General features: G+C 41.5%; 1 protein-coding gene and 1 long non-coding RNA gene across 2 annotated transcripts; both read left to right on the top strand.

The window, feature by feature from the left end:
* Positions 1 to 1,574: 1,574 nt before the first annotated feature.
* LOC140593232 (uncharacterized) lies at positions 1,575 to 9,469 on the top strand. The gene is made up of 6 exons (XM_072717180.1): positions 1,575 to 1,590; positions 2,026 to 2,095; positions 2,252 to 2,413; positions 2,696 to 2,736; positions 6,636 to 6,983; positions 9,108 to 9,469. Exons 1-6 carry the CDS (start codon positions 1,575 to 1,577, stop codon positions 9,467 to 9,469), a joined length of 999 nt encoding a protein of 332 aa, XP_072573281.1.
* A 370-nt stretch (positions 9,470 to 9,839) lies between these two features.
* On the top strand, positions 9,840 to 11,271 carry LOC140593142 (uncharacterized). Its single transcript, XR_011993408.1, has 3 exons — positions 9,840 to 9,900; positions 10,915 to 10,961; positions 11,100 to 11,271. It is a non-coding gene; the product is annotated as an uncharacterized lncRNA (long non-coding RNA).
* Positions 11,272 to 23,764: the final 12,493 nt, after the last annotated feature.

Below are 23,764 nucleotides of genomic sequence, written 5' to 3'. Positions count from 1 at the left end.
TATATGTCACTTTTGAATTGCATGTTTGAAAACAGACTGTAGAGCCCCCCCCCCCTATTCAAATCTGGCCCTTGATTCCAAATCTAGGCCTTGTTTTCAAGTCTCCCAGGTAGTTAGCTTAATAAATTCTGGCTCTAATTGGCCAGAGGCTTCACAACTGGCTCTCAGGTGAAGGAAAGCTGGAAAAGCAGCAGTGCTCGGCCCTTGAGGACTGTGATTTGAATAGCCCTGCTGTAGAGTAAGCGGTTTTGTTAAATAAACAGTAATGGGAATTATGTTCCTACTTTTTGTGTTTATTGTGGGGCAGCACAGTGGCTGAGTAGGTAGTCACTCTTATGTCAGTGACTGTGTGTACATATGCGCCCTGTGACACACTGGCACCCCCACCGGTGTGGAGCCCAGCCTTGCGCCCTGTGCAGCCTTGGATAGGTTCAGCCACCTGGCAGTTTGTATATACTCACAGGCTCATGAACTGTAAAGTGGTAACTAGGGCTGGGTGATATTGCCTAAAACTAAAATCTCCATTTGTTTTTACTTGGACCCAATTTCCGATTCCGATTTAGATTTTTTTCTAAATTTATTGATATATATGAAAAACAGACATTATACAAATAAGTTTTGTTTTCATTCTAACAATGTAAGCATGATTTAGGAACTGTCACGTTGCACAGTGCGCAAAGCGCAGGCAAAAGAGCAGAACATCTGGAATCAGGAAAAATACAAGGTTTAATAAAGGGGAAGTCAAACAGATACAGACTGACACTACAATGACAGACCTCGGGAAACAAACTCTGAAGTGTAATTAAATACACCGAACTAACGAAGACACCTCGAAACACCTGATAAACACTTGGAATCCACATGAGGATTACGAGGGGGGCGTGGCACAGGAGGATCGGCACGATCGGGGTGTGACAGGAACAGCAAACATTTATTTTTGATTTTACAGTATTTTTCCCTGGTCTTAGTAGTTTACACAGGTTCAGAAGTGCAAAAAAAATTCTTGATAAGGATCCATATTACAAAATGCACCGTCAAACTCATGTATGGCTGCATGTTTCGGCTGGACCATAGGTCTGAGGTAGCTCAGTAAAACAGCACATTCTCCAGCAGCTTTGTGGTTTTTTCACGTGTGCTGCTATATAAACGGGGTAGGGCTACTTCTGTAAAATACTTTCGGCTTGGGAGCTCATATTTGGGATCGAATGTTTAGCATCTGGACAACCTCGTATTTAAAATAAATAAATGGGCACCGTATCTTTAAGGATATGAAATGTAACCGCATGATCCGCATCTGTAATTTATTTCCATCGGGGTCCCTTCTTATCTTATGGTACGCAACGCGAAAAGACGCCACTATTGTTATTTGCTTTTTAGAGGGTTTTTGGAAGCTGTCACTTGCTTGCGCTTCTCGCATAGTTAGGCATTCCGGCCATTCTGGTCCATGCTTCTGACGGAGATGCTGAAATAAATTTGTTGTGCTGTTACCTTTAGTAGCCACCGACTTGAAACAAACTTTACAGTGTACGGTAGTTTGTTCATTGTCGGACTTAGCGAAATCAAGCCACTTCCAAATGACGGAGGTGACACGTACGTACTGCTGGTTTTCAAGACGAGCTCCTCACTTGACGCATGTATACGTGCTGCCATTTTTCTACTGTCTGCTGGTTCCCGAAGGGGCGGGAAGCCTTGACAGCGATCTGGTTTGCTATAATTTAATGTACTTCACGATTTTTTTAAAAAAAGCATAAAATATTTTGTGAGCATCATTTACTCAGTGATATTAACCTGAAGCTACAATAAATTGACTTGAATCCCGATTTTCATTCTGCACATCGTCTTAAACAAAAAAATCAAATTAATTGATAAAATCGATTCATCGCCCAGCTCTAGTGGTAACATACTAAAAATAATTGTGTGTTACTGAGGATGCAGCATTATGTAACTCATACACCTTAACGAAGGATTTGGTACCTTTACACCCGTCTCCGGACGTCCTGGCTCTGCCCTGCTCGCTGCCCACAGGTTCCCCCAGTTGTGCTCCACTCACTGCCAGAGGTCCCTGTTGTGCTGTTCTCCCCAACAAGTGCCCCGGGTCAGCTTCACTTGCCTCATAGGGGCACAAACTAAGCCGACAGCCTCAAGCCTGACTCTCCTCTAGTATATAGCCCCAAGCCTGACTCTCCTCTAAGCTCTAGCCCCGAGTACAACTCTCCTCTAGTATCTAGCCCCAAGCCCGACTTTCCCCTAGCCTCCAGTCCCAAGCCCGACGTTCCCCTAGCCTCCAGCCCTGGGCCCAGCCCAAATCTCTGCTAGTCTCCAGCCTCAAGCTCGACTTCCCAGCTGCTGCCCGCTCCGAGAGGGTGGTCCAGGAGGAAGTCCAGATGGATGACCTGGAGTGGGATCACTTACTGTAGGTCTGGCCCTGAGTCCCACTCCAGCAATCCCAGTCCCCATCCAGAACATGGACCACCCTTGCCCCAAGTTCCAAGGTGGCCTGCAGTATCAACAGCGGCCTAAGAGTGGGACGACTGGTGTCTCTATCTCCCGGAGAGGGAGATGGTGGCACACGATCCATGTCTGCCATACCATTCTGGCTCCTGCCCTACAAGCCTCCTTGGGGCCTCCTTCCCTATCGACCCCTCGGAACCCCCCTGTCCCTGTTCCTGCCCCCTTCCCTGCTCTCTCCCTACAGATCCCTCATCACCCTCCGGTCATTACCTGGCTGTCCCAGAGGTTTGCCCATACAAATGAATGGATGATCCCCACAAAGGTATGAGTACAGATTTGTGTATGTGTGTGGAAAAAGAAAAAATGAATAGAAAAAAACAAGCGGTTACATTTCTAATAAATAGCAATGACAAATTTAATTAACAATGGACACTAAATCAGACTGCAAGTCAGAGACTTCAGACTTCACTCGGACTCTAATTTTATGACTCGTGAACATCTCTGCCACCTTCACACACAACAGGCATACAGGGAGGTCAGATGCCAGACAGTAAGGCACAGATGGTGGGTAGTTCACACAATGGCTAAAGACAGGCGAGGATTGGACAGGGTTCACATATGACATATGCAAACACACATGCGATAATAGGGAATACAAAACAAGTATTTACAATAGCACACACAGGGGCTATTTACAATACCTGTGGAGCATGCTGTGATATGTTAATTAGCTTCGCTTTGCAGAGCTGTCCTGATGATTTTGGCTTCTTAAATGTTTTTTATTTCGTCAACACCCAACATTTAAAACAAAAAATGCAATTTACCCTTTCTGACGTCAAATAATCAACCCTTAAACATAATAACCTCTCTTCAACACATTTGGTCCAAATATGTACCCACGTAATGCAAACAACAAATGGTAAATTTTTCCCTCTTCTTACCAGAGTTCAGTTCAATTAAACTATGAAAATTAAAATAAAGATATCTTGACCAAGCCACTAGCAAAGCAAAAATTTGAGTGTTTTAGGAGAAAGCTTGGACTTTATGTTGTTTAATGCTACCTTAAGTCTAGCGTTAATACTGAATACTCTATGTTCAAAAACAAAAACAAATACTGCAATCAATGTAAAAGGGTAAGAAATAAGGTGCTTGCTAGTTTGAGTAAAATTTTTTTTTTTTATTTGTAAAGTTGAACATAGTCGTCTTCTCTAATTTTTGTCAGAACCATTGTAAAATTAAGTGGGAGTGTTGAAATGTAATTTGACAATGTATGTTGGAAGTGTTGAAATACTGCCATCTAGTGTCCAAAGTTTTTTTTTGGTGTACTTCCGGGTCGTTGGTTTATACAATAAAAAGAAAAACTTCAACAGAAATTGTAAAGGGGTGAAGAGTTTGTGGATGGTGGTCAAAGTCCTGGATTACAGACTGAACCTTGTTGCTGAGACAGTTAAGGTACAGTTGGTCAATGGGGGGCCAGATGATGTTCTTAACAGACTTCACAATGTATTAACTTCCTGTTATGTGGGTCCACCATACCATAGTACGACTGTAAAAACACTCTCATTGGTACTATGGTAGAAGCTGTCAAGAAGTACTGCTTTTCTCATAACCTATTGGTCCTCTTGAAGCACAGTGGGACAGTGGACAGGGACAGAGAGATATTAGTGATGTAGGTAAAGACAGGGGCTAGCTGTAGTTTTATAATGCAACTGAATATTCATCCATCCATCCATCCATCCATCTCTTATCCAACCGCATGCTTAAAAATTGTGAATGATAGTATTAATTGTTAAAATGACAATTATCTAGAATTTCAGCCTAGTTACTCAGTTAAATCACTATTTAAACCAAAAATTGTTTCTGTATGTTTCATAGAATCAATAAATATTTTGTTTTACATACATATAAATCTTCATAAAGTGTATTGCACATGGTATTCCACAGACACTGCCACCACAGCAGATGCTTTTCTTGTTAGGACAATAGCTCAGGAAGAGGTTGATGGATCTCTTGCAACGTTTACAAAGGTTTGTACTAACTAAAACTGATTAAATTTTGAAACAGATCCCTGCCACACCCTGCCCGCCTGAACCTCCTGTTTCCTCCCTAGTGTAGCATAACGAACAATGCGTGTTCCATGTTTGCCTTACCTCTCCTTCCTGCTCTTGTGCTACTCATTCCAGGTGTCTCTCATTTGCTCCCTTGTTAGCCTTGTATAAATGTGCTTCTCAGTCCTGTCATTAATGTTGCTGCTCCTGTTTGCCTGTGTGTCCTTCACTTCTTATGATTCCCCCGTTATCCAGTTATTTTCTAGTCTGTTACGTTTTTTGTAATAAAACCCGTTTTGTATGCCTTCATCATAGTGTAACAGTCGCCCTTTGCAATAACATAAAATCCAGACACTTGTGTTCAATATTTCTTTGGGAGCCAGTAATTACAATTCCAATTAATAGCAAAATGGCAAAAACACACCTGAATGAGTCAGTCAAACAAAATATGACACTTAATAAAAAGAAAATGTGTGTGCAGATATGTTAAGCATTACTTGTCAATGGACTTTTGATATGAAACCAATAACTTTGTAAGTGTCCCAAGACTTTTTATGAGCATTGCACCTGTAGGGACTATTCCAGGGAGAATTCTCCAATGTCACGCCTCCCTCCCGGGAAACCCCACATCACATTAGCCACGGCCTCCTGGGAATCCCTGCCTGGGAATCCCAGCCAGTCCAGAAAGTCCCATTCAGTCCTCATCATTAGTTTGCCAGTGTTTTGTATTTTTAGTTACACTTTTTTCCAGCTGTTGCCCATTAGTTAGTTACTTCTCCCTCTATTTTAGTTCCTGGGGCACTTTTACCAGCACAATCTTCTTCATTTGAGAGTTGGTGAGGTTCCGTTTCTATGTGCTTTACTCTGTTTTCTGTGTTCTGGTGAATCTTGAGTTTCATCAGTGGAGGGGAATGTTTGAAGGGTTAAATCTACCAATGACCAACCAGTTATCTATTATAGCTCATAGGTGCATCTCATGAACCTTAATTTGTCAAGCATGTATTGACAGGGCACAACACTGAGTTTCTGACAATAGAGTGACCCCTAACTCCCCATTCCTTAACCCGATTGAGGGGCTCTACTCAGCATGGAGGTGGAAGGCTTACAATCGCCAGCCATATACTCAGATGACCCTGCTGGCTGACATGGATACAGCATGTGAGGACATTACAGCAGACACCTGCAGAGGCAGATAAGACATTACAAAAGATTCTTTCTGTGCTGCTTTGCAAGAGGAGATATCCATTGTGATGTGGATGAAATTCTGTGGGCCGATGGATGGGAACGTCAGTGCGTGTAAAAAGACTGCACTGTAATTCTCTATACAGCACCTAATGTATAGTTCTGTTTTAGTGCTGTTTCCTCTATTTGCATTTCTAGTTTTTTATTTTTTCCCTTTATGCTATGCAGTGCTGTAAACCAGTCTTGTTTTTTCTTTTCTGTATCGCAATGACATGGTCTGTCAACAACTTACAGTACATACAGTAATGATATATGCACTAGGACTGGTTTGAGAAACACTGGTCTCAGATTGATAACAAGAGACTGAGACTGCGCTGAGCTTGTCTGAGGGAGATGATTAGCAAATACTCTCACAGTGTCTCAGCACTCTGTACAAAGAACTTCATTACTCTGTATCTGTTCCTATTTATCTAATTGTTCTATTTATCTAATTTGGTATGTAATTGTTATCATTTTAACTGGCTGTCAAGGAGTAAATTAATTAATATCATGTAAGTGCAGGTTATAATTACTTTTCACTATTACTTAAATTCCTCTGTGAACAGCCAATCAGATCAGCCTGATATGTATCTTGTACCTCTCTGTTTCCTGCCCTTTCATCCCGACCACGACCATGATCTCTCACTTAGCAGCAGAGCAGTTTATTCTAAACAAGTGGAACCACAAAGATGTTCAAACTCTTTGGTCTTCTCATTTTTATTAGTAGGGTCCTAAAATATTAAATAATAATTTTGGGGGATTTTAATATTTTCATATATCCTGTATGATGTGATTAGTGTAATAAGTATTTGCCCATTTAATCTTCATCATACGTAATAGTTATTCTGATTACTATTATGATATTTGTCTTATTTATTTGGTTTTTTATTCATTTGTGTTTCTCTGTTTTTCCAGACACTGCACTGGCTGTGGATGTTGTTCAGCCCAGTCTCCTGATGAGGGTTCAGCTTGGAGACAGTGTGACCCTGACATGCTTCCGTCCAGAAGATGTTCCTTTAGCTGTTTGGTTTAAGCAAGCTGTTGGTCAGAAGCCCCAGCTCATGGCGAAAGCACTTCGCTACTCACCTGCTGAATTTTACAAGGAATATAAAAACATAGAACGTTACTCCTTACAGAATGCAGAGGGGAGTTTTAACCTCACTATTTCCAACGCGGAGCCATCAGATTCTGCAGTGTATTACTGTGTTGCTGTATTCTTTAATGAAATCGCATTTGGAAATGGAACCTTTGTCATAATCACAGGTAAATGAGACTCCAACTATTTTCATATTTGCTTTTTTATAGTGTTGATAAGATTGTCCCCTGACAAACATTTCTGACAGTTGAGCTGTGTGCCAATATAAAATTAAGAAAGATAGTTGATGTAGATTGCGTGCTTTGGTCCACGAATGTTTTTCTAAACAACGTAAACAAAAACATTTTTTAAAGTTTTGCAATTAGAATTACAATGTTTTTATCGTTATTACGCACAGAGATAGCTGAAATATGTACAAATAAATACACAGAATACAAATTAATAGGAGGCAAGTGTCATCTTATGTGATGTGGATTTTAGTTATGAGTGTAATGTTAAATATAATAATTATTAAACATGAATATATGATATACATACCTATACAAAACCTAGAGAAGACTGCAGCATAAAGTGACATGTGCCTTTATTTATGAAAACACTGCACAGTAACTGTACTGATGAAACAGCGGGATCCTGGGGTTATGTCAGTGTCTGGCTCAGTGTGGTAACGGCCCTGGGAGAGAAGCTGTTCCCGCCATAAATAGTCCTGTAGCGCCTTCCTGATGGCAGCAGCGCAAAGAGATGGTGGCGGGGCTGTGATGGACCCCTCCTGATGTTACATTGATACATTTATACATGAACATGCACTGCATTATATTATTACATCTTGCTTGCTGTCAGCAATCTTCAGCCAAAAGCGTAACCTTCTCTTTATACAGATGTTAATGTTACACATTGCAGTCTCTTTAAAAGAAATTTTAAAAAATGTTTTAGTTGCTAATATAGGACTGTGCAAAAATCTTAATCAACGAAAGGAAATTACTTTTTAATGTTAATTATTCGAGCAATCAGTGTATGCTCGCTCGGAAAAAAAATATGATTTAACAAAAGAATCAGGGATGTGCAGCATTTAGAACTGATTTGAGAATGGCCCTTAAAATCAGGATGTGGCATTGCAATTCATATTTGAATTTAAGTAAGTAGAATGAAAATGGATTCAAATAAGTTCATATATGTACTGTAGGTGTAGCTTTTAATTATACAGTCTATAATAAATCACACATAAACACATTATCATTGTTATCTATAGTTGTTATAAAAATGTCATTGCAACATTTGAAGTGTCACCTAAAATAATAATGAAACTGTCATTTTGTGTACTAAGGTGGATCTGCTCATAGGAAAAGCTGAATGTCTCTCCTCAAATGTTAGTGTTGGCTGCAGTGACTGCAGTTTCTAACCTAAGAAACGTCCCAAACTCATTTACTGCTTCAAAAGTCAAACTAGTCCCTATTCCTGTCATGAAAGCTTCACATAATGTCACTGCTACCTGAGCCAACCATGTTTATCAGAGGATGCCAACCCTTTGGCTGCAGCTTCCTCTGCACATGCTGAGAGAGTCTTCAGTGTAGCAGGAAAAGATTTCAGGACAGAATATTATAAATGAAATCATGAAACCTTTGAAGATTTTATGCTGACTAGATGTAATAATGTGTATTGGAATAATTGCATTTGCCATGATCTTTTGCTTTTTGTTGTAGTATTATGATTGAGTAGAAAAACTTACTTTTCTATGTGTAAGAAAATAAATAGGAGCAACTACAAGAAACAAAATAATTCCTTTTGCTATGTGCACTTTCTCTTCAATGATAAAAACATACAAACTATCAAGCCCTACATGCCTTTTCCCCCGTGTTCCCTGTTGTGTGGCTCTAATGAGCCTCACCTGTTCCTCGTTTATGCCTGACTATTGTTTGATTGTTATTAATGTATATTAAACCTGATAATGTATGTTAGGATATTCAAGGTATACTTTCATGCTGCTTATGAATGTTTTATGAATCCATTATACAGGTATTATGTAGGTGCAGTTACTGTAATTACTGTAATATTGTTAATTACTGTTAATATATAATAATAAACAGTAATACATTATAAAGAGACAAGAATTTCAACTGTTCTCCAAAAAGTTACTGATTTGTTGGACAGCTACAAGAACATCACATTTCCCAAATCTTTCTAAAATCAGCAATAAAAATCTTTGAGGGAAACTGTATTTGATGAACTTTGATGAACGGTATTTTCCATTGTTTCTCTCAAAGGGCTGTCATCATGAACATTTTCCTTTTCAGGTAAAGACTCCAACAGCAGGACTGTGGTACAGCAGCCTGTGTCTGACACAGTGCAGCCAGGAGACTCTGTGAGCCTGCAGTGTACAGTAGAGACTGGGAGCTGTGCAGGAGAACACAGTGTTTACTGGTTCAGACATGGATCAGGAGAATCCCTTCCAGGAGTCATTTACAGCCACGGAAACAGGAGTGATGAATGTGAGAAGAGCCCTGAGGCTGGATCTCCTACACAGAGCTGTGTCTACAGCCTCCCCAAGAGGAACGTCAGCCTCTCTGATGCTGGGACTTACTACTGCGCTGTGGCCATGTGTGGGGAGATGCTGTTTGGGAACGGCACACAGCTGGATATAGATGGTAACACCTAGAGTGGGGAGTATATCTGCTTCTGTTTTGCTTTTTCCGCTATTAGCACATGAATTTATTTATTTTAATGTAATGTAATTTTTCATTTAAGTGCATGTGCACTTACATTTAATTACAGAAATGTTAATGTAATAATTATTAAAAATATTAATGAATGTTAAAATGCTAAATATCAAAAATGTGTGATAAAAATGGACTACTTGCAAGAAACCTACTTTAATTTGTTATTGATTTTATCTTTAACTAATGTAATTTAAGCAAATGGGAAATGTGTCTGTATATCATTATGCTGAAATCTATTTCTTTGTTATAGGCTATCAGAAGCTACTGGATCCTCTTCACTCTGGCTTGCTGATAGTTTTATCTTGCAGCATTATTCTCAACATTGCCCTCATTTGTATAAGATGTAAAATGACCTGTACACACTGCGCAGGTACGCTGCCCGGCTTTATGCTCTCAGAAGGACAAAAAAATATTGGTCAAATGACTGATATGCTTATAACGAAAAATAATTGTTTAATACTACATAAATTTTCGCATTAAACCACTCTTGTGGGAAACACAATATCCATTATTAAAATCCTGCCTAATTTATTTACATATCTTTAGTATTTTGCAAAATACACTGAAATATACAACACATGTTGCAGTAAGTTGCATATCAATAACATTTATTAGTCTGCCTGTTGCATGTTTGCCTAATAAAGCCCCTCTTTTTCTTACACCAGCCCACAAGTCGTTCCTTTCCTTGTCGTGACACTTGAATTGTCTTGAAAACTCCTTTATAGCATTTTATTATATGTAATATATCAAAACAAACAACACATATCCAAACATGCACACTGAAACTGACAGAAATAATTACTTAGATTTTTTGATAGAAGTGTAAATTCCCCCCAAAATTCGGAATATTATCCAACTACTGAATTGTTATACAGTAAAATCCCGTTATACTGGATTCGCTTATAATGCAATATCGTCTGGTCCGCTGGTCCCGGTCGTGCGCCTTTAAGAACATGCAGAAAAAACATCGGCTATAGCGGAATTTTGCTTATAACAGACAAACAATTTGGTCCACAGGGCCGCTTTTAACTGTAGTTTTGTTCGGCTATAACAGACATGCAGCTCCGCCAATAAGGCGTGTGGCGTGCCGGTGATATCCAGCGCAGAAACGTAGTCGGGATTATTAATTGTCACGCATCTGGTTAGGTAAAGTTGGATTACTTCATGTACAATATAATAATCTATACCACAAGTGTGTCTGCTGGGGTGTGGCATGAGTAAATGGTGTCCTGTAGTTCTGTTCTGGCTATACAGCAACTCTGGATATAACGGACTTTGGATATAAAGGACTGTTTCGGCAGGTCATTTGAAGTCCATTTTAACTGGATTTTACTGTATTGTGTGAAATTATATAATATGTTAATTTATTGCATGTTTTAAACAGATCATAAACACAGTGATGTATCAAAAGTGGAATGGTCACGTAAGCAGGTATGTAAAAAAAAACTCAAAATCAGTAAAAAAAATTCCATCTTATTTCCATCCTGGCATCAGCATTTTAAGTGCTATATGTGCATATAAGTAAAACCAAATTTTATCCATCCTATTCTGCCATCTTTGTCTCCACAGAGCCATGACGAGGACACACTGAATTACGCTGCCCTGAACCTTAAGAACCCAAAACCCAGGAGACAGAAGAAAGACGGGAATAATGACACTCTGTATTCTGACCTCCGCTACAGAGATTATGAATAAAAATGCTTCTCATTCCTGTTAGTGAAACGCACATCGATGATGTTAAACAGACGAAAGATATTCAATGAAAATTTTGTGTTCTTAAATTAATTTTTCATTTAATTATGTACTGTATATTTTTTTGAGTAAATGCCTGTATCATTAATAATGATGTAGATGTTTTCTTTTGTTTTGCTTTGTGCAGCATGGTGATACAGTGCTTAGCGCTGCTGCCTCACAGTCAGAAGGTCCTGGGTTAGATCCCTGGGTTCCCGCGCTGTCCCTGTGTTTGTTTGTGGTTCTGCCGGGGGCTCCAGTTTTCTCCTACAGTCCAAAAGTGTGTGCAGTAGGTTAATTGGTGAATCTAAGTTGGCCCTGTGAGTGCTGGTTCCTGCCTGCGCCCCTTGTTCCTGTGACAGGCTCCAGTCCCCCCTGTGCCCTCATTTGGGATTAAGTGGTGATGGAGTTTTGTTGTCCTTTTATTTGGCCTAATTTTTTTACAAAGGCACCTTATCTGCTTGCAACTTGCTAATGTGCAATATTACCTTGCATCTTATCTGATACCTACTATACTGTTACAAAGTGGATTGGATGGGATTAGAAATGAAAAACAAAATGAGTGAGAGAGCAACATTTCTGACTGAAAATGTCAGTGCTAATATTTGAAGGAATTCATTCTTGTTTCTTGTATGAAAAAAATCTCCTCAGTTAATCTCCTTCACTTTTTTAGACCCTCTGGTTCCTCATAGCTCAACAAGGGACAAACACAAAATCACACACTGTGGGTAATTCAGGGACTGAAATGCAGCTAATCTCCCTTTGCTAGGGCTGTGGGTGGAAACAGGAGCACACAGAGGAGCCTTACACAAACATAGGGGGAACATGAGAATTACACCCCCAAGCAGGGAGGTGTGAGATCACAGTGCTGTCCATCGAGCCACTGTGTGACCTGCGTTGGAAAAATTTCTGAAGGTTGTGAATGTGCCAATCCTGTTTTAAATTAAGTTTAGGGTTTGTAAGGGAAGAAATTAGCTAACAGAAAGAATATTTCAGTTTGATTATAGCATCCCAGCTCTATCCCATCTCCACCTCTATTGCACCCTGGGCAGCTCACTTAGATAGTAGTCTGAGCCTGTCCAAGGCTGCACAGGGCACAAGGCTGGGCTCCACACCAGTGCATCACAGGGCGCGTATGTACACAGAGTCACTGACATACTCAGCCACTGTGCTGCCCCCACAATAAACACAAAAAGTAGGAGCATAATTCCCATTACTGTTCATTTTACAAGACTGCTTACTCTACAGTTTGTTTCCAACATGCAATTCAAAAGCAGAGCTGGACAGTAAGTTTCAGTTAAACTTTTTTATATTTTTTGTATTTTTATAGAAACTTGTGATAGGAGAAAAACCACTCACAGTAAACTGTTGCTCAGTTATAAAGCTAGAGGTGTGTAACTGTGTTGGTAGTTTTATTTATTCATTTATTTATTTTATTTTCTGAGGAAGTGGCATCTATAGCAATTCCACTGCATGCCTGATGCATGCTTGTGCATGAAGGTGCACGCTCGCTCTCTCTCTCTCACTCACACACACACACACTTTTTAATTATATCTTTGCAGGGACTCTCCATTCATTTCTACAGGGAAGACTCTAATCCCAAAATGATGACCTTAACTCGTACCCAACCCTAACCTTAACCATAAGTAACCAAACAAAATATGAGACTGCATTCACAGATCTTTGTGGGGACATGAAAAATGGTCCCACAACATAAAAAACAGGTTTTTATTGGATTATGGAAGACATTTGGTCCCCACAATGTAATATACACATAGTCCACACACACACACTGCTAGGGCTGTGTAAGAACACTACCATGCTCTTTTGTGAGGGTGGGGTGGGGGGTGTTAAATAATGAGAGGAAAATGACAATGGCTGCACTTTTGTTAAGTCAGTTGTGTTTCGATAGTCATTGTATCATATTTCACAAGCTTTTAATTCTACAGGGTCTACAAACCAGTCAGTCCATTCAGTGGGGTGTTCCAGAATCATTAGGTTCTGAAAAAGATTATGTACTTTTGAATACCTAAGTATTTTTAGATCCTGGTACTAAGTAAAACTTTAACTGAAAAACTTCACTTGGAATTGGAGTATTATTTGACGAGGAGTATCTATACTTAACTCAAATAAATATGAAGTTGTGTACTTTGTCCACCACTATTCAAAAGTGACGTATAGAAGCAATTTCCATTTGTTTGTCTGCTGAGTGCTTCTCTGCAGGGCTGCATATGTTTCCACTGGTTAGACGCAGCACAGGAAGACTGACCCACTGACTGCACTGTGCTGGGCTCACTTTTGCAAAGAGTAAAAACCACACAGAGAGAACAATACCTGCTTCATGTAAGACCCTGTTTCCTCTCTAGCTTACCAGATCACACTTTGAAGTATTCAGCCTAAGATATTTTATCCAAACAAGCCACCATTATTATTCACACAGCTGGACATTTGACTGGAGCACATGATTGCTACATATCACTACCCTGTACATGGAACAGAATGTACAGCTTTCACAACAGAACTTTGGAAAAGCAAAATTCTCATCAGTCCACATCTCTAACTGCCATACATCCTAGGGCTCCCATTTATAAAGACACATTTTTGTTTTATTCACATTCTTTTTCTTCACGCTGAAAAACTCCATCCCTGAATCTTCCAGCATGTATCCTGGTCAGGGTGACGGGGACGACACCACCTATATCGAGTGTGATTAAAGGTCAAGACCTTGAAGGGGAGACTGAGGCTTGTTACAGCAGCAGTGGGGCACAACACAACAAACAACATCATTCTGAATGTAAAAGAAATGTAAATATATAAATATAGGGCAATAAAAAACAAAAATAAGAATATATTACATATAGCGGAATATTATAGCAATATTAAAATGACTGAACTTATACACAATCCCATTGCATATAACATTATTGCTCATGTGCCAGATATTAGCCTCCCAAAGGAAGCTACCACACAGGGAATAATGCACTGGGTCAATGCAATGTAATATTGCACATCAGCAAATAAGGAGGAACAATATTGCAGATCAGCAGCAGATAGAAACTGTATCAGATGACAGTGAACAGGGGAAAAGTTCAATGAGCAGAGTGCAGATTATAAAGCCTGACTGCTGTGGGGCCCAATGACCTGCGGTACCGTTCCGTCACACACGCTGGGTGTCTGAGTCTGTTACTGAAGGAGCTGCCCCGGGCCTCCATAGTCTGCTGGGGGGGTGAGAGGTGTCACATAAAATCACTGACAGCCTTGTTATCATCCTGCTCTCGCCCATCTACTCTACAGTGCCAAGGGGCGCCCCCCCCCCCCCCCCGCCGAGCCGGCCTTCTTCACCAGTTTGCTTTGTTTCCTTGGCTCCCTCTCTGTAATCCCTCCTCCCAAACAAACCGCTGCGTATAATATCACTGATGACACTACGGTCATAAAATGTCCATAGCAATGTCCTGCACACACCAAAGCACTTTAGTCTTCTCACCAAATGGAGATGGCCCTGGCCCCTGGCAGATTACTGCCTTCATTACTGTTAAGGAGAACAACCAGGTCTTTGTAGGAACCAACCATCTCAATGACCAGGCCCTGGATATTTACTGGCTTAGTCTGTGATTTTCTCCTGTGGAAATCTATCAGCATCTCCTTCATCTAACTGGTATTTAGGTGGAGGAGTTTTAGCTAACAGCAACTGACAAAACACAATATTTCGTAGTAACAAATGCAAATGCAACTTTGTGACACTTATGAAAACACTGCATGGCTTAAGTGGTTTGTCAGCTCAAGGTACAGTAGGAAATGTAGGTACTTTTATTATTATTATTATTATTATTATTATTATTACGTATTATTACGTATTATTTCATTGTTTTTCTGATTTACCTGCAAATTTAAAGACAGAATTAGGGAATGAATCTCACTTGTAACCTGGAAACTGCCTGTACTGGTCTTAACCCCCAAAACATCCAGGCATTAGTTCATTACATAAGTCATTATATATACAGTATTAACTCGTATTCCCATTGCAGGGCCATACAACACAGAGGATCTCCACACCTTCTTAGACACCCTCTGCAGGAATCTCCTCCCTGATGATGAGAGGGGTCTAAGCATGTGGGCATTTGGGATAATGTGAGTTCAGTATTAGATGGTCAGCTGTATGACTTCCAGTCTGTAGGCAGACTCATCGCCTTTAATCATAATGGCAAACACAGTAGTGTCACCTGCAAAATTCAAGATCTTCACAGACTGATCTCTGGAGCTGCAGAGATTTTTGTAGAGACTGATGAGAAGGGGGAGAGCACACAGCCTGGAGGAGCTCAGTGCTGAGGGTCAGCGTGTCTGATGTGTGCTGTAAGCATACAGATTTCTTGCATTTGTGGAACATTTTCTTTGTGCTGCTGTTTAAATGTGTTGTTGATGCTGCAGTCAGTAATGTTCCACTAGCAGTCTTACCTCTGCATTTTACAGGAAGACTGACCGACTGAGAGCAGGGTGTTTGTGTCACACGTCTCACTGAGCGAAAACCACACAACCATCAGGTCCTCAGCTCAGTCCCTCTGCTTCACTAGTAAAACCACAAAGGGTATTTTTTTTATCTAAAAGGGGGTGAGCAAGTGAGATGTTATCGACAGCATGAATTCATCTACTAACATTTCAGATTCAAAGCTAAAAAGCAGCATGTCCAGTATGTCAGTAATAACACTTAGTCAATATCAACAGTTTGGGTGCAATAATGTACAATAATGTAGAATTTTGCATAATTCAGTTAATATCTGCAAGATACTGGTCATTAACATTATAAGGTCATGCTGCTGAATCTCATTGTTAATGTTAAATGAATCTATACATTTTTATACAGACAAGACTGTGCTTAATTCATCTTTTAGCCAAAATCACACAGTCAGGCAAATCTGAGCATCTGAATTGTGTTTGTTTGTGTGGAATGGCATCCCATGCAGGTTGGTCTCTGCCTGTGCTCTGTGCTTCCTGGGTCAGGCCCCACCCTCTCCAGACCCCGACAAGAATTAGCAGTTGCTGGATAAATAAATGACAAAAGAAAAAAATACAAAAGTCATTCTTGCTGTCTAACCTCTGATTACTGCATCAAAATTCTGATATCTGTTTAGTCTGTTGCTTGGGGGTGAGATGTTTCCAAGAGGTGAACCACAAAGAGCACAGACATAAGAACATAAGAACTATACAAACGAGAGGAGGCCATTCGGCCCATCGAGCTCGCTTGGGGAGATCTTAACTAATAGCTCAGAGTTGTTAAAATCTTATCTAGCTTTGATTTAAAGGAACCCAATGATTCAGCTTGCACTACGTAATCAGGAAGACTATTCCATACTCTGACTACACGCTGTGTAAAGAAATGCTTCCTTAAATCCAGTTTGAAATGTTCTCCCACTAATTTCCACCTATGGCCACGAGTTCTTGTATTTGAACTAATGCTGAAGTAACAAATGCTGACATTTTCAAGGGTGTTTCTCATTGGTTAGTGTGAAAGGCTGTGTCATTACCATAACGCCGGGCTCAGTACAGTGACTGCACCTCCGCCGCGCTGTAGATCACAAGCCAGGCTGCAGACTTTCAGCCCTGAAAGTTAAAACAGGACTTGTGTATGTGTCATGTGTTGTTTAGTGAAAATTTACAGGACAGAACATAGTGGATTTAGTTTCTTTTGCACTTACACTACCAGTCCAAAGTGTGGCCACAACTGCTTTTAGTGCATCTGTCTCTATTTTCACCTTATCATCTAAAGGCCCCAAAGCAATAGAGTAATGCAGATCAAATATTGCAACTACCAAGAAAAGTGTTAAACATCTAAAAGTATTCTCAAATTTTAGACTCTTCAAAACAGCCCCCTTATGCTTGTATGACAGTGTTACAGACTCTTGGCATTCTTTCTACCAGCTTCCTGATGTAGTCACCTGGAATGCTTCTCCCACAGTACTAAAGGAGTTTCCACAAGTTCTGGGCTCAGGTTGGCTACCTTGCTCTGGTGCAGGGGAACACCCTGATGTTAAATCATATGTAAAATTGGGTAGAGGAGCCCAAGGTGACATTTAGTCAGGGTTTCCAGAATTTCTAGCTATGCCTCTGTTACTGTGTTTTTTTGTTCTAGCCATGAAGAACCAATGAGGTTGCTATATCGCCACCTGGTGGTGAAGACATCAGACAAAAATGTTTAATATTTTGACACCCCCAGAGTTTCACCGGTGCCCTGTTGCTGGTCTGCCAGCTGCTCCCTCATCTCTAAACTGCCACACCAGCGTGATAATTAGGGCATTGCAGTCATCCTGCTCCTCTGGAGAGAGGCTTAGGAGAGCCTTCATCGCCTCCCCTTCCAGAAACATGGCCATGTCATCGTCTCACTGGGGGGACCAGCCACTGAGCCGCGCCGCCAGCCAGACCCGGGTCAGATAAGGTTCCAAAGCCCTTTCCTGTCATAGCAGAGCAGCTTTTGGGGGGGTCTTGGTCGTGATCCACTGCATCCCTGTGTCGTGCCACTCCCAAAATCTTGGGAGGCGAAGCGTTCAGGCTGCATCCCCATGTCATATGTATTCTGCTGTGTAGAGCCAGGACACAGTGTAGCGTCGGCATCAACCGTGATGTTGGCAGAATACACGCTGGTTCTTAAGGCAGTATAGGACGTCCACAAGGTGGCATTTATTGCACCCATGCCATTCATTCTGACAATTGACACACAGTGCATGGGCCCAGCATGAAGTCGCCCCGAATACCCATTTATTCTGATGGGTCCAGGGGTTATGTCCATATATGGTATCGTATATGCTTGTGCCACATGTTGCTGATAAGGGGCCATATGGTTTGGGGGTGGGGGGTCGTTAAACTTTAATAGGACAAAAATACATTACATGTATTTATTAATGTGTTATTTTTAAATTACATTTTAAGGAATAATGAAGCGTATAGCAGGATGAATGTAAGCTAGTGCATGGTGTTAGGAGTAGGCACACGCGTCCTTTCCATATTTTAAACACAAAATGGCACAAGTCCCAAACTTTAACTTTAAAGAAAGAAAAGCCAGAGCAGGCAGAATTTAAACAAGTACAAACATGCCCCGAACGAAACACTGTCAGAAGAGCAGATGCTGAGTTTAAACAATCAGGAGTCCCTAATGAAACCAATTAACATACAGCGTGTCATTTTACAAGAAACCATCCATCCATCATCTGCCGCTTGTCCGGGGTTCGGGTCGCGGGGGCAGCAGCTTCAGGAGAGGCACCCAGACCTCCCTCTCCCCAGCTACCTCTACCAGCTCCTCGGGGGGGACAACGAAGGCGTTCCCAGGCCAGCCGAGAGATATAATCCCTCCAGCGAGTCCTGGGCCTGCCCTGGGGCCTCCTCCCTGTAGGACATGCACGGAAAACCTCTCCGGGTAGCCGCCCAGGAGGCATCCGCACCAGATGTCCAAACCACCTCAACTGGCTATTTCGACGTGAAGAAACAGCGGTTCTACTCTGAGGCCCTCCCGGATATCCGAACTTCTCACCCTATCCCTAAGGGAAAGCCCAGACACCCTGCGGAGAAACCTCATTTCGGCCGCCTGTATTCGCGATCTCATTCTTTCGGTCATTACCCATAGCTCATGACCATAGGTGAGGGTAGGGACAAAGATGGACCAATAGATCGAGAGCTTTGCTTTTTGGCTCAGTTCTTTCTTAGCCACGACGGACCGGTTAAGCGCCTGCAAAACTGTAGACGCCACTCCGATTCGTCTATCCAGCTCCCGATCTCGCCTACCCTCACTCGTGAACAAGACGCCGAGATACTTAAACTCCTCCACTTGAGGCAATACGTCTTCCCCGACCCGAAGAGGGCAAACCACCCGTTTCCGGCTGAGAACCATGGTCTCGGACTTGGAGGTGCTAATCCTCATCCCTGCCGCTTCGCACTCAGGTGCGAACCGCCCCAGTGCATGCTGGAGATCCCCAGCAGATGAAGCCAACAGGACAACATCGTTTTTCGACCTCCCAAGAGCAACTTCGATTTCGCCTTGTTTTTAGTTCATACTTGGTTCAGGCAGAAGTTCTTCTGGTAAGTAGTAGTAAGTTTATCAGGTTTAAAATTTTTAATAAAATAATAATTAAGTTCCGTTTTAACACAAGTAATAACTTATTTTAGTGTACTCCGCACGTTACTGCATTTATTGTTACGCAAATTAATCTTTATAGTTAAATACACTATATAAATTTACTGGGCTGGGAGTACGGGGTCATAGTGAGTTAGTTAATTATGGGGCCAGCTCAGTGTTGCGTTTGCAAGATGTTTGCCCTTCTGGACGTTAGTGTCCAGTCGGACTTCATCTGCGAGCGATGTAAGCTAGTGGACTCACTCATGGTCAAGGTTCGCGACCTTGAGGAGCAACTGGCTCGCATCCAATGCAACAGTGAGTTAGATGAGCTAGTTGATACGCCGTTTAGGGAGACGGTGTGTACGCCACTAACGGGGGGGAGGGAGAATGAAGAGCAGAGAGGTCGAGAGAGCTGGGTGACCGTAGGTCGTAGACGCAGGAAAAGGCGTACACACGTTACAGAGGCGGCATCACCTGAGGTGTCTGTGTCTAAAAGGTTTCAGGTGCTTCCAGCTTTAGAGCCGGAAGGGACTGGGGAAGCAGGTGGGCCCTTGGGCACTGAGGAGCCCCCTCCCCCCAGAAAGAGGGAGGTTGTGGTAGTGGGGGATTCAATTATTAGGGGAGTAGACAGTTATGTGTGCACGCGTGATAGAGGGTCCCGTACGGTGTCTTGCCTGCCTGGTGCCCAGGTAGGAGACCTTCCAGATCGTGTGGACAAGCTTTTGGCCCCAGCTGGGGTGGATCCAGTTGTCGTGGTGCATGTTGGCACCAACGACATAGGCAAGGGTAGAAGGGCTGTTCTGCAGGATAAATTTATAGAAGTCGCCAATAAGCTTAGAAGCAGAACGTCCATGGTGGTATTTTCCGAAATACTCCCCGTGCCACGCGCAAGTGAGGCTAAGTTAGCTGAGATAAGGAGATTAAATGCGTGGCTAAAAGGATGGTGTAGGAAAGAGGGGTTTAGGTTTATGGGGCACTGGAGGACCTTCTGGAACAGGTGGGACCTGTTCAAGCCGGATGGGTTGCATCTGAACCGGAGGGGAACCAGTGTACTGGGAAGGCGTATTTGTAGAGTAGTTGAGGAATGTTTAAACTAGGGACTGGGGGGGCAGGGAGGTTAGTTAAGTATGTAACTGGGGGGAAACGGAAAGCCCAAAAAAATCATATTATAAGTAGGCACTGTAATAAGCCTACCCTTTGTTGTCTGTATTTAAACGCCAGGAGTATTAGGAATAAAATTCATGATTTAGAGGCTCTTATCTCATCGGACTCTTATGATATTATAGCAATAACTGAAACGTGGTTGAGTGATAAGGATGGACAAGAATATAATATGGATGGTTACACATTGTTCCGTAAAGACCGTATAGGTAAGAAGGGAGGTGGTGTTGCAGTATATGTAAAGGAAATCTTGCAGGCAAGGGAGCTTACTGATATAAGTAAAAGTACGGAAGCTATATGGGTAAAATTAGATGCTACAAACTCAAATAGCCTAATTGTCGGTGTTTGTTACAGAGCACCCAATGTAGCTGCTGAGGAAAGCAGATTGTTATACAGTGATATTAGGATTATGAGCAATAAAAATGATGTGGTAGTTATGGGTGATTTTAATCTACCGGGGATACAGTGGGACATTGTTGCTGGCTCTTCTGAAAATGAACTTGAGATGGTGGAATTAGTACAGGATTGTTTTTTTACTCAGTTTGTTAACACCCCTACCAGGGGAGATGCCATTCTTGATCTTGTTTTGTCTAATAACCAGGACAGGATTGGTAAATTAGATGTTTTAGAACCACTTGACAGTAGCGATCATAACATGGTTAAATTTGAGGTTAAGTTTAGTGCCCGAAGAGCAAAGTCCAAATCAAAAATATATAATGTTAGGAAGGCTAACTTCAATTGTATGAGATTAAAACTAGAAACCGTGAACTGGATGGAGTTAAATAACAAAACTGTTGAAGAGGCATGGGAATTTTTTAAAAGCACATTATTGCAAGTACAAGAGGACTTCATACCTGTTTCTAGCAAGAATAAATCTAGGAAATTGCAACCTAGGTGGTTTAATAGGGACATAAAGTATAAAGTAAGGAGGAAAAGGGCTTTGTTCCAGAGATGGAAAATAACTGATGATGACATAATAAAGCAAGAGTATCTAAATCTACAGGCTGAATTAAAAAATGACATTAGACGAGCTAAAAGGAATGTCGAAAGGAAGATCGCATTGGAGGCTAAGGATGACGTTAAAAGTTTCTTCCAGTATTTTAACTCTAAAAGAGCTCTAAAAGCTGAAATTACTAATCTGCAGGATAGTAAGGGTCTTATAATTGAAAACGACATTGACATAGTAAATGAGTTCAATGATAGTTTTGCACGGGTATTCACTGTCGAGGACACTAGTAACTTACCAGTTCTTATTACTAATTCAACATCGTCTATAACTAATATATATATAACTGAAGCTGATGTTTTGCAAAGCCTAGCTAAGCTCAAAATAAATAAATCACAGGGCCCTGATGGCATCTTACCTATAGTGTTAAAAGAGATGAGGGATATTATTTGCCGACCCTTAACATTACTGTTTCAAAAATCCTTATCTGAAGGTGTGGTACCTTCTGATTGGAAGCATGCCAACATAACGCCCATTTTCAAAAAAGGGGATAGAAGTAATTTGTCAAACTATAGGCCAATCAGTCTAACTTGTATAACTGGTAAAGTTATGGAGGCTATAATCAAAGAGAAAATGGTAGATTACCTGGACTCAAATAACATTTTGAGGGATAGCCAGCATGGATTTAGGAGAGGTAGATCCTGTTTAACAAATCTGTTGGAGTTTTTTGAGGAAGCTACTCAGGAAGTTGATGATAAGAAGGCCTATGATGTCATCTATTTAGATTTCCAAAAGGCTTTTGATGTTGTTCCCCACAAGAGGCTCTCACTTAAACTCAAAGCGACAGGTATTTTAGGAACTGTAGCGACTTGGATTGATAACTGGTTAACGGATAGGAAGCAGCGAGTAGTTATAAGAGGCTCGATGTCACAGTGGGCCTGCGTTCATAGTGGGGTACCGCAGGGTTCAATTTTAGGACCACTTTTGTTCCTAATTTACATAAATGATATAGACACCAATATATACAGTAAACTGGTGAAATTTGCAGATGACACCAAGGTGGGTGGTGTAGCAGATACTGAACTAGCGGCTCAGCAGCTACAGCGGGATCTTAATTTAATTAGTGACTGGGCTGACACCTGGCAGATGAAATTTAACATAGACAAATGTAAGGTACTCCATGTAGGGAGCAGAAATATAAAGTACAGGTATTTTATGGGACCTACTGAAATAAAGGTAGCTGATTATGAGAAAGACCTTGGTGTGTATGTTGATGCTTCCATGTCTCATTCTCGCCAGTGTGGGGAAGCAATAAAAAAGGCCAATAGGATGTTGGGGTACATCTCCAGGTGTGTGGAGTTTAAGTCAAGGGAGGTAATGCTAAGATTATACAATTCCTTGGTGAGACCTCACCTAGAATATTGTGTACAGGTTTGGTCACCATATCTTAAAAAGGACATAGCAGCCTTAGAAAAGGTGCAGCGTAGGGCCACAAGAATGATTCCTGGTCTTAGAGGAATGTCATACGAGGAAAGGTTATTTGAGCTAAATCTGTTCAGCCTCAAGCAAAGGAGACTGAGGGGGGACATGATCCAGGTCTATAAGATTCTATCAGGTTTGGATGCTGTTCAACCGAATAGTTACTTCAGCATTAGTTCAAATACAAGAACTCGTGGCCATAGGTGGAAATTAGCGGGAGAACATTTCAAACTGGATTTAAGGAAGCACTTCTTTACACAGCGTGTAGTCAGAGTATGGAATAGTCTTCCTGATAACGTAGTGCAAGCTGAATCCTTGGGTTCCTTTAAATCAGAGCTAGATAAGATTTTAACAACTCTGAGCTATTAGTTAAGTTCTCCCCAAGCGAGCTCGATGGGCCGAATGGCCTCCTCTCGTTTGTATAGTTCTTATGTTCTTATGTTCTTATGTTCTTATGTCTGCAAAAAGCAGCGAGGCAATCCTGAGGCCACCAAACTGGACACCCTCAACACCCTGGCTGCGCCTAGAAATCCTATCCATAAATATTATAAACAGGACTGATGACAAAGGGCAGCCCTGGCGGAGCCCAACCTGCACCGGGAACACGTCCAACTTATTACCGGCAATGCGGACCAAGCTTCTGCTCCGTTCGTACAGGGACCGAATCACCCACAATAGCGGACCCCGGACCCCATACTCCCGAAGCACCCCCCACAGAGCACCTCGGGGAACCCGGTCGTAAGCCTTTTCCAAATCCACAAAACACATGTAGACTGGATAGGCAAACTCCCAGGCCCCCTCCAGTACCCTTGCAAGGG

This window comes from Paramormyrops kingsleyae, chromosome 10, assembly GCF_048594095.1.
Source record: "Paramormyrops kingsleyae isolate MSU_618 chromosome 10, PKINGS_0.4, whole genome shotgun sequence".
NCBI classification, from domain to species: Eukaryota; Metazoa; Chordata; class Actinopteri; order Osteoglossiformes; family Mormyridae; genus Paramormyrops; species Paramormyrops kingsleyae.
This window is presented reverse-complemented; position numbering and strand designations above follow the sequence as displayed.